At 39.6% G+C, this 12,306-nt stretch overlaps 1 protein-coding gene across 4 annotated transcripts in view; it reads right to left on the bottom strand.

Moving 5' to 3' along the window:
* MACROH2A1 (macroH2A.1 histone) overlaps nt 1-12,306 on the bottom strand; it is a 55,383-nt gene that overhangs the window by 28,055 nt on the left and 15,022 nt on the right. For all 4 annotated transcript variants that reach the window (XM_090020730.1, XM_090020729.1, XM_090020728.1 and 1 more), the window contains exon 3: nt 1,405-1,511. In XM_090020730.1, coding sequence (XP_089876856.1) covers nt 1,405-1,511 — 107 coding nt within the window. The remainder of the gene's footprint in view (nt 1-1,404; nt 1,512-12,306) is intronic.

The following is a 12,306-nucleotide window of genomic DNA, read 5'->3' as shown; positions in this document are numbered from 1 at the left end:
ACCTATACCATCAATTTACGCATGGAAAGCTGCTTTGACTCTCTGTTAGAAGAATGAAGCCCCTAAACTCCACACAGTAGGGCGCTTTTGGGGGCAGGTGGGGCCTTCTGCAAAATTCCTGAATTTTGTTCGAAGAAAATATAGGTAGAGAAGAAACTTCCAATGAAGTGTTAAACATATCAGGAATTTTACAGTTAGAAGAACCCAAGTCTTCACAAACATGTAAACCAGTGATTCTAAGCAAGGGTGTTAAGTAAGTAAACATGACTCACAAGATAAACCTATTTCAAATAAGAATTCAAAGTGCAAAAAACATTCTGATGTGTTGCGGTCTTTCTGAAGTCTTTCCAACAGAACCGCTCTATTATTCTTCTGTAGTCAAAAAATGAGTGAAAACTAAGAGCTGGCATTTTCCAAGGGGTGCCCTGAGTCTAAAAGGTTGAGAGCCACTGATTTATCCACTGAAGGAACATAAAGAACTATTCAGACTGGCACACAGTACCTGAAAACCATTACAAGCACAGAGGAAATCAAGTCTCATAATTTAAAAACAACCTTAACTCCACCCTCCAATTCATGCCTGGCCCTAGATCAACATGACCCTTGCCTTAGGGAGCATACGAAAGGTGACGTAAATCCCCTGGATTACTCCCACCTCTTGATGCACATCGAGTGCTCCTAATCACAGCCCAGGATCTAAGAGGGAAGGCCCTTGACTCACAAAGGGATGATGAATGGAAAGTATGACCAGACTTCTAGACCACATATGCAGGCTGAAAGAAGTAGGTTGATTTTCCTACTTCACTGTGGAGTAGTGTATTGATGCAGGGACAGCAGCTAACACAGAGGGCTGGCATTTGGATTGATGCCTGTGGATAATATTCCAGTATAAATAAATGACCTCTAATAGCATAAATTATGTTTGAATTTCTTTGACTATTTTTTAATTTTAAATTTTAAAGCCCCATTGAAAATTGCAACAGAGAGTCTCCCAATGTTTTTTTCATCAACTCCAGGAACTGGCCACAAAGAGGTAATTAAGATTTTGGATAATAAAAATAAGGATTGGAATACGGAGAAGAATGCTGATTCAATTTCCCAGGAGACTGCACTGTTGTCTCCAGGTACGCTGATGTTTTGCTGTTCTCCCAGTGTGGGCCACTGCGGCAGTGTATCTCCCTTGCATTGTTACCCATTTTATTTACTGAAACATGTAATTAAGCTGAGGACTTGAACTGGTTACACAGTAAGAGTGAGAGAATGAATGAATGAATGAATGAACTGCTTCCCGGTGGCCTGCATGAGAAGCAGAGAGGTCTTGAATTACAATTCAGCTATATGGAAAGACAATTTAAAAAGCCTTAAAGGAAATCCCAGCCCTCACACGATGAAGTCTTTTCTTACCTGATTTAATTCTTCGTCGTTTGCTACAGCCAACAGGATGTGTCTAGGAGTGACTCGACCCTTCTTATTGTCCCTTGCTGCATTTCCAGCCAGTTCAAGAATTTCCGCTGGGAGAAAAATAAGCCCACCTTAATTAAAATATGATCATCACGGGAAATCCTGGGGTGTTGTTTGGTGAAAGGGGCTCTAAACAGTGAATTCTTTAATAGCAAAACATGTATTAAATCATTATGCAATTATCTGTAACTCCTGAAAATGTTCCATGTCACTTTATCAGGGACTACAATTAAAATGCTCAGAGACAAATGCTAACTTGGAATATACTGGATGTTGTAGAGAGCCTTTTATTGCACTTACAGATTTCTGAAGATGTAACCATGCATGCTCCACATCTGACATCAGTATCTAATTCAGAGCTGGATACCTGTCCCTTATCTCACTTTGATGTTAGTGTATGAATGTGAACACAACTCAACTCGTTTTAACTGTTATAAAACACTGTCCCATGAACAACCAAATTCTAACTCTCCTTTTGTGTCAAGGAAGACTTGATGCTTCTCTGAAATTCTACTTTCTAAACTACTTATTTTCTTGGCCTTTCAAAACAAAGTACCCTGAATTTTCACTAACTTTGTAGGGTTTTCCAGTGTTCTCCTATCACCAGACTACAGAGTGCTGTATGTAAATAAAGAATAATGGTTTGCCAAATGTATCACTAATCTGAGTGATTACTTAGGTTTCTCTTTTTTTCATGCATGCATGAAATGTTACCGTGTGTTTTTCATTTGCTATGCTATTTAGACAGGGGCTACAGACATTTAAGTTAGGGCACTCATTTTACTGCAATCCTACCTTAATGATTTTTTTCTCAAGGGAACAAAAGAGAAAAAGCAATGGATTAATCATGTTTGTTCACTCCTAATAGATTATCTCCTTTGAGGAGATTTCCAATCACGTCAAATTGATCTTAACAACTGTACGTGTGAGTCCTTGACTGGAATTAGGCGAGATTATTTTTTTCTGTACAATTGCCTACAAGGTGAAAGGCCAGCATTTTATCTACTAAACATATTTATCGTCAGCTAAAAAGCCCCAGGCAAAGTATGCAAGTGAACCACAAGTGATTAAAATAAGAAGTTGGGGGCACAGATACACAAATGGAAGCTCATGTTTATCTGACTCTGTATTTAAACTGCATTGCTATATTTTATTTATAGACTGTGCAGCAAAAGAAGAAAGGTTCTGTCCAGGTTTCTCTCTTGCTTTTGTAACACTGGCTTTGGCAAACCCATAAATGGCAAACTTTAAAAAAAAAGCGAAAGGAAAGGAAAAATGCCTTTTTAAGTCTATTCTATCTGAATATACTACAACATACTGAACAGCAGGACTACTCTACAGCACTCCTTCCCCATGTAACAGCTGAACTGAATGCACAGTAAGATGTTACATAAACTTGCTTTAATAGGCGAGTGGAAGGGAATAAAGACATTATCGTGGAAATGCAAAAGAAGATTAAAATCAAAGCTCACATCATCACATCACTTTCCTGTAACACTCTGTAAATCTGTAAAAAAGTGACACAGTATCACTACAGACCACGGCTTTACATCCGACTGATTTTAATATGATTCCCCAACTACTTTTCATCACAATCCGCATAATAAGCCAGTTATGACACCTACTGCAATAGCCATAGTTGCTTCTGGATGTATTACAGTTAAGTGTCATCAAGGACTTCACCAGGCTTTCAGGATCCTCACACTCTTAAGCAGTGCATGATTTACTTCAGCTGAGAATTAGGAAAACAAAAGAAACTCCCCAAACGCTCACTTGCTAGGGCTCAAGGCTTTTTATTTATTCCTTTTTTCACATGACAACATTTCAGCCACGTGGCAAATAAAAACCGAATCAGAATAAGCAGGCTTGGGCAATCCTGAATGCCCCCCTCCTGAACAGCTCCACAAAACTGAAGAAAGCCAGAATAAGCTTGTCATCACGCAGCGAGCCACAGTCCAGACACGTATGGCTCGACACACCGCGACGCGCTTCAGGCACCTGTTGTGCAGCGGGTACTGTGTCAAATTCCAAAGCACAAAATCTGCATGAAGATGCATGCAAGCGCACCCCTACTGACTTCAGGAGTGTTTTGCACCTATGTAACAAAGAGAAGAATCCCCAATCTCTCTATATCCAGTAACTGTGATCTTAAATGTCTGAGGGTTTGCACTGGCTGAAAGGTAAGGGGAGAGGTTGCCTTAACACAGTAGACTATTCTTTGTTTGCCCCTGCCTCCCCCACCTCCATCTCTTTACTACATCAGGCCCTGCTAACAGTTGTGCTGTGTTATTCTCTGCATCTGATCAGCATAACTATGCAGACAGGTCATTTGGTAACTAAAGAGGCTAAGAAAGTGTTATTCCAGTAAAGCAGAGAGGAATGTTTTATTTGTTCCTCATAAAACTAAAATGTCTGCCTCTTACAGTGGAGAACTGTTCTTGCAAGTGCTAAGCCCTCTTCCTTGGACAGGAAACTCATTTTGAAATTACAGTTTTCTAATGGTCCTTTAGGGAAGTTGAGGTACCCCACTTCCCTTTCAGCAACAGGAGGGAGGGGAAAAGGGTTGTGCTGGCAGAGAGCACCACAAGAGGAGTGGGGGCAGGAATATTTTTCTTTTTGTGCTCCCCCTCTCCTGACTCCAATGAGCATTGCTTGCTTTTGGCATGCTGAAATGACCCACAGTACAGCAAACACCAAAGCTAAGCAGTAAGCAAGCACAAGTGCTTTCTGAAGCACTGATGCTCCCTGGGTTAAACTGAGCATTACTGATACGAAGTGAAAACAGCACAGGAAAGAGAAGACAACTCTTCTTGCTAAGGCAATGGATCCAAGACAAACCTCAGACCGCTACACCAGCAAACCCTTAAGATCTGAACTGTTTGCCTGGACTTCGTTGCAGCTCCTTTTCTACTTTTGTGTTAGTGTTATATTAGCGTAATTTTGAAAGTTCAAGTAGTGTTTTACTTCTGTTTTAAACCAGTTTCAAATGAAGAAAATCTGGCTCCTGCTTTCTGTAAAGAAGAGGACTTAAATTTCCTGACTAAAATGTGTGTTTGTTTAAAAAAAAAAAAAAATCCAGTCTGGATCTCGATTTTCAGCTTAGGCTCATCTCTAGAACTACTGTAGGGACAATGTGCCTCTGCCAGTTCCAAATTTGAGTCACAGAAGACTTCGGCTGTACTTCACGAGACCTTCAAACGCAGAGGAAGCTGCGTTTAAATGGAAAGTAATATTATCTTCTTAGCTTTTTATAGTATGTTTCATCCTAAAGCACTTCACTTACTACCCATGTAGTCATATGTGCAGCAGCTACATTTGATGGCAATCTACCCTGGTTGAGGAAACTGGCAATCGTGGTAGGGCCTTGCCTAACACGCTGTTGCAAACTCTTGCTTTTATAAAACGTGCCACAGAACAACTGGCACCATACTTTAATAAAAAATTTCTAAAAGTCTTACAGGCCTATGATCAAACACACAAACCAGGGATCTGTTAAGACACCAACAGCTACTTCTAAATGCCTGCTCCACCTCTTTTACATATGTATATTTCATGTATGTGCAGTAATGGTATATGTACGTACAAATATATGTATGCACTTGTCCAGGGAAAAAGAGGAAAAATCTAGTTCTTTGTGTCTGTGCAAAACAGATGGCAACCTCTTTTATGGCCTTATCTGAAAGACAGACATGGGAAGCTACAGCAAACCCAAGGTGCCTATCCAAGATGCTAGCTCAGTTGTGCAAGTTGTGTTCCAAGAAATCTGAGTTGCTGCCAAGCTGTTGCACAAACCACTACTCTCCTATTAAGCTGTATCTATTAGCAGCACCATGGGCAAAAAGTATAAGGCAAGCAAGAAAGAAATGCTAACATTTTCAACAATTACCACCATGTACTTCATGGGATGGGCAGCTCAAACATGGTTTGCACTCTGAGATATCATTGCCCCCAAAATGGTTAACTGCTATATGCTGATTAATCAGTAGTTCTTACCCTGCCCACCTTCAGACTTGCTAATGGCCAGTATGTGATTTGCATCAAAAGGTGGACTCCCTGAAAGGCAGCGTATCAGCACAGAGGAAAATAAATAAATAATAATAATAATGATAATAAAAAAAAATAAAAAAAAATCAGAGGACATACTATCCTTTGCCCCCACCCAAACTATAGATTAAAGGTCTGGTGGCACACACAAATTGCCCCCAAGTCCTCCTGACAGAACTAGAGCATTTGCAGAGTCTTTTCAAAATGCGATGGTACAGAGAAAGGATGAAGGCTCTAGCTCGTTATGCTCTCTCTATTCTCTTCATTTATTTACTTAAGTATTTTTTCCCAGATGGATAATTACTATAGCAACACTTCTGCAGAGTACGCTCACTGAGATGTACCTTCTAAGAAAACCACGCATCAAAAATATAATCAAACCTGACTGATGAAAGAAGGAGCACACACAAATGTAGTGGCATTTGGAGCTGAAAAGCCCTGTTCTGTAACCTTATGCATCCAGAGGAGTACTTACTCATACAAGCGGTCCCGCTGAAACCAATATTTACCCAACAAAAGAGTTAAGACTAACCTTAAAAATCCCTCCGCTAGCATTCTTTTCAAATGTATGTTATATGAAAAAAACACTTTAATAAATAAATAATTTGAATGATGTATACTCACAGGAAAAAAGATGAAATGTGAATAATTTCATATTACACTGGCATATTACACTGGATGAGGTTTCCTATTAGTGGTAGGCAATGAAGGAAGAGGCAGTGCCTGGGAAGGCAGAATATGATATAAACACCCTTAATTAATTTATAGGATCAATATTTTTTCATATCTCCATAACTATTTGACTTACTTTTGGATTCAATTCATTTTTTAAATAACTAGCCTGTGCTCAAAGACAAGGGAGTCAAATACATTAAAATGCAAATGAGTTGAAAGATTTAGAAGCAAACAGATCTTGGTAACAAAAACTGGTCTAATTCTGTTCCTAAAAACTTGAAGAAAAAGAAAATGTTTTGGCTGCTTAGGTTTTTAAAAGTTCAGCTGAAAATGAGTTGAAGTGAAAAGAAACAGGGTCTTCATCTCTGCACTTAAGCAGAGATAAGACTACAGGAAAAGCTGTTCTTGAAGCATTTCTGATGGAAGCACAACCAAGGAAAGTTAGAAATCTCTACAGAAAGCTGATTCCAGGCTGAATTTCAGGGTTTTCATGAGCGTCTTTAAGCATCTGGAGGTTCAATGTAAACAGAAGTCTACTCAATTTTGGAGCATCTTGCAACATCCCCATTTGAATTAATTTCATTTGTATACTCTACAAATCTGCTGCTGCACCTTGTGCACATGGCTTTATCTGCCATTTTACTATGCTAACCTGGTCTAAGGAATACAGGAAAAAGGAGCGGAAAAAAACCAAATTAATGTAGACCTACACGAAACAGACACAGTAGCAACTTCTGACCTGGCTAAAAACACAAGTGATTGCATTCTACCTCATCACATGTCCAGTAAGAAATTTCTGTATTTTTTTTTCTTCAAATAAACTATTACTAATGTAGGATTCCTTTAAAGTCATGTCCCTCTCCCCCTTTCTAAATACACAGCTTTTGCATTTGGCAAGCATTCAGGACTGCAGGGTTGCTATCTGAATGTAAATACAGTTGACAGTTCTGCTCTCCACATTCATCCCAAGAATCCTTTTTTTCCCCCACTTTCTTTCGTAGGTTTATGTCTCTTGAATTAAACTATATCTGTTGTATTGAAACTTTTTGTCCACCTTCTCTTCAGGGAGATGAAGTCATAGCTTTGAGAATTCAGCTCGTAACAGCTAACAGGTGATGTGTTGAGACAAAGCCAATTTTTGAACACACGACTTCCAACAGAAAGAAATCAGGGCCTTTTGAAAAACTGTTTGAAGCCTTTCCTCCAACCAAAAGAAAAATGAGAACAACATCCAGGAATCAAAGAAAAGTAAATGTTGGTAAAAATCCCATTGAGAAAATGTTTTTTGCTATAAAGCCGAAGACATGACAAGGAGTCTGTTTATTGTATTTTAAATTAATCATTGCTCCATCAGCATTTTATTGAGTTCAGAATCATTTTACATGATTCCGGAAGGTTTTAACCCAATCAACCCCAATCAAGTATGATTGTTAAGAGTTTCCTGCATTCTTTCCTCTACATATTCCAGCCAACCCCCCTTGGAACCTGCAGTCTTAACGGCAAAGGTAGAATCATTTAATAATTTTTTTCCCCTTATGCATTCCAATAAAACAGTTCTCAGCCTTGACTCGAAGTCATGGAAATCTGATGCAGTGGAAATCAATTCAAGGAATTTCATTACTGTGTGCAAGCCTTGATATAACCTCAACCCTCAACAAGGCAATCATCTTTGTAGGATGTGATAAAAAAAAAAAAAACAACCTTCATGCTTTCGTCTCTGGGCTATATCAAAACTGGGCCCCTTTGAGCACGAACCATTAACTGTGCCAAGTTATTGTAAGTGTTGTGTTTTTGTGAGGCAGATGATTGACTGATGTTTACATAAAGCACCAGTTCAGGCCACAAGAGTCATTTCCACTTAGAGCTCTCACACTTGACTCAAACTTCTGTTCAATCATTTCTTACATTTTTAAATGATCCACTACTCTTTGTAGATGTCCCGGTATAATTTCACCCGTAGGCTCTTTAAAGCTCCAGATTAATCAGTTTACAAGGGCACAAAGAAATCATATTCTGGGCAACCTGAACGTGAAGTCAAACTTAAATGCTGTCTATGTGCAATGCTCAAACCCTGTCTACCAAGTAAAGAAGCTACAGCACACTTCCCTTCTGTTAACTTGGCAAATTCCGATTTAACCCAAGTTATTTTTTTTTTGCAATGGCGTTTCCTCTCCCTAATAGTTGACACATAGTTGTTACTCTTTAACAGTTTACACATGTTTAAAAAATGCATTCAAACATGATTAATTTAACTGCTGCCAGACGTTACTTGATTGAGTGCAGCATGTATGTTTTGGCGTGGTTGCCTTAGAATGCAGAAGACCACTAATGTCTTCAGACTTAGTCTTGGTTTAGAGTCTTTGACCTTTACAGGCATACGTTATGAACTTGCATTTATACACACAAAGAAGTCAGGTGGTGGGTGCCAATCAGCGCCTGAAGCTAGCAGAAGCCAACACCACTAGTAATAAAAGAAAAGATGACCTCATATCAAATGTTTGGTTTGGGATTCACCTTGTTTGGAAGGAAAGATTTCTGTACTAGGGGCCAGAGCAAAAAGAGGATGGAGGGAATGGGTTGTGTATTGAGGATGTATGCATCAGGGTGCTGAGACCAGCATGCATGGTAGTGGTGCATGCCACTGCACACAAGTCAATGCTAAAGATGCAGCTGACCAAACTGGGTTACATAATTATTAGATTTCACCAACCAGACCCCTCATGCCATTTTTCTGTACTGCTCTTCCATCTAATTTTTATGCCGTAATCAACACTGTAGTATCTGTTTTCCTTCCGTTGGATGTTGCCTCCAATGCTAAAAAAACCCTAGATCCTGTTGGAACAAGTTTAAATGCATACTATTTTCATCATTAATTAAAAAAAAATTCTGTTGTTTCTAAGTTTTGCCTAAGGTCTTTTCTGTATCAGAAATTATCTTTAGGCCATGTGGAATACATCCAATACATCTTTGTAATGAGATGTACAACTGAGCATAAACATTAACATACTGAACAGTATTTTTGTCTTACTCATCCCGTATAATCAGCAGAGTGGCTATTATGAAGCATACGGAAACCAATGTTGCTTTTATGTTTATCCGGAAGATGACATACTTACTCATTTCCTGAAACATGCCTACTAGAGGTGTGCGAAACTGGCCCTATTCAATTTGGATTTGTCCCGAATCGGAGACAGTGATTCAATTAGTTGATTTCGATCACTGTCCCTGATTCAATTCAGCCGAGTCCAAATGTGAAGATTCAATGCTGATTTGGAGAACCAGCAATTAGGACACAGACACAGCTTTAAATGTTTTTTCTACATACCGCCAGGCAGTACGCACGGCTCGCAAACACTGCGATGGTAGGGCGGATGGAGCGTCCTACAGGAGTGCAGGGAGGGCCCCCGGGTGCTTGGCAGTGAACCCAGAAGTGGACCGGAACCACTTCTGGTCCACTTCTGGGTCTGCCAGGGAGCGCATGGCCCTCCCCCCCCATACCCTCCCCCAGCTTAGCGATCGGCTGCAGGGGGACCCTGGGTGCCCCCTCCCAGACCCAGGAGGCACCAGTCACCCAGTTTGGGGGCACAGGAGGGCCCTCCTGCATGGCCCCTGGCAGAGCCAGAAGTACTTCTGGTCCACTTCTGGGTCTGCTGCCCAGTACGCTGGGGACCCCCCCACACACTCCTATGGATGCTCCATGTACCCCACCATTGCAGCATTCATAAGCTACCTACTACCTTGAGGTATGTAGAAAAACATTTTAAGCTGTGTCTATGTCCGAATGTCTGAATCAATTTGGAGGGTTCCAATTCGATTCAGAGAGATTCCTGACTCGATTCAAAGATTCAACTACCTAATCGGGCTGAAACTCTGCCAAATCGAATCAGCAACCGAAGCTTCACACAGCCCCAATGCCTACATATATCTTTACTTGTTCCCATATGTATAGAATGAGATTTTAAAAAAAGAGGAAGTTGTTCTTCCATTCATAAGCCAAAGTCTGAATTTGGCTGGCATGCTTAGTACTAAGTTGTACTTGATAAAGGCAGGATTATTGTCCTACTTCTCACTCTTCTGTACTGGGATGGTCTCAGGCTACAATTGGGAGGGGTAAGAAGAAAGACATTACAAACTATGTCAAGAAATGGCATCTATAATTATTTGCAAAAATAAGCGGCACTTCTTTCCCATATAAGAGTTTTATAGGCGGAAAAAGAGAATGTACAGCAAAATAAACCTCATATTTTGTTTAAAATAAAACAGCAAAATGTGATGCTACTATTAAAATAAACAGCAATGGATGGCCAAATAAACAGCTAATGACTTTTGACAGAGTCATACTCAAATGCAATATTTAAAAGGTAAAATATATTGATCAAGGCATAAATCAAAGCGTAATAATTTTTAAGGGAGGAAATAAATCAATGATTGAAATCAGAAGCCATGTATGGTCCTGTACCAGGCTTTAAAAAGATATCCAAATAGGACGCAGATACTCTGAAATACTGCTTTATATATGGGCGTATGTGACTGTACTGCAATGGTTTTCATGGAAATTATTTTGTTTTAGTTGGTTTTCCATACATCTTGATCTACAGTGTTTTGAGAATAACCTGCAAATCCTTAGGCATAATCTTAGCCATATACTCAGTAGTTACACTAAACTTAACAGGACTGCTCATGTGTTAAGCATGTGCATAAGTGTTTACAGGATCTGAGCCAAGGAGGCTTATGGGAGAAAGGAAACTTTCCACTTATATATGTCGGAAGCACTCTGATTCATGCATTTATAAGGCTAGAAGGGAAGACTGTTAAATGTTTAATTGATAACACTACAAAGTCTTAAAAGTTAAACAGGCGTCTTTTACAAGTATAAAGATTTTGTAAGTAACTGTGACAATCTTGCTTCTGCTACAGAGATGGCACGGATCCAATGTAAAAGAAGTCTGCTACAAAGGAGCTTTGCCACTACACTTCTTTAGAAAGCTCACTGCTGGCACCGGCACACTTGCAAGCACAACAGCACTGTTGTGCTTTATGTGCAGTGTTAACCCATATTAGAAACACTGATCTTTCAACACTCAAGTTATTTTGCAAACCCCAAAGAGCATGCGGTACAATTAGAATTTGCTGGCAAGACAGATGCTCTCAAAATGAAAAAAAAAGTCTCACTGAAAATTGTGCACCAGAAGTTATGAGAGACACCAGAAGTTGTGAGAGGAAAACAGTACTTCCTTCTATTTCTCAGTTTGTTGATGCTGCACATTTCACATCACCTTGTGTCTAGGCAATGACACTTTCTCCTGACTAAGCAGTTTCTCCGAGGCTGAAAAGCAGCTCAAGGACTCTCAAAGTCTTTTAAATTGACAGTGTTTCTGTCCAGCCTTCAGATTTATAGTTTATATGTCTTAACTCTGCACCAGGGATTACTGTTTAAAAAAAGTTGCCCGTTTCAATCGGAGAAAAAGCATATCACAGCTGGAATTGTTTCAGCTATTTCAAAAGGGCACTGTTATCATCACTGGAATTTGCACCTATGATCTTTTTTCTACTTATGTGCCACTGGGTTCTTTTTCTCTCCCCACTAGTAAACTCAGAAAGCTTGTAACTGAAACCTGCTTCTAACCAGTGGTCTTTTTATTGTGGAATGCGGGAATGCCAAATTTTTGCCCTAGAAGAAAGTTCATTAGAGCATTTGCTTTAAAAACAAATGAAGTTACATTCCTACTCCAGTAGCTTGTACAGTTTTTCAGCAGCAAGGAAAGCATGAGAGGTGAACTGCAGTTCAAGCTGATTAATTTAAACATCAGACAAAGTCAATATTTGGGGTGAGAAGTACAGTTTACCAGATTTGAACACATCTTTCAATTTTGAGGTGGTAAACAGCTTCAGACAGTCTTCCGCAACTAAAATGCTGTGAGACAGAAGAGCAGACAACTGACCTTGAGTATCTGAAACTCCACTGCCAATTCTGGTGATATCATAAAGCTTGAGAACAAAGCTAAGTCACCAGAAACCCAGGGATGGAATTAAAGCTCTGGTATTCAAAAGGTGCTTGTCTTCTTTTTTAACAAAATACATGAATTGACAATAAAATCCAGTCCAGGAAAAATTTTAATGGAAAAA

Source organism: Crocodylus siamensis, chromosome 10 (assembly GCF_052110815.1).
Source record: "Crocodylus siamensis isolate JL-2025a chromosome 10, ASM5211081v1, whole genome shotgun sequence".
Taxonomy (NCBI): Eukaryota; Metazoa; Chordata; order Crocodylia; family Crocodylidae; genus Crocodylus; species Crocodylus siamensis.
The sequence above is the reverse complement of the archived record's forward strand: the minus strand, read 5'-3'. Positions and strand labels throughout refer to the sequence as shown.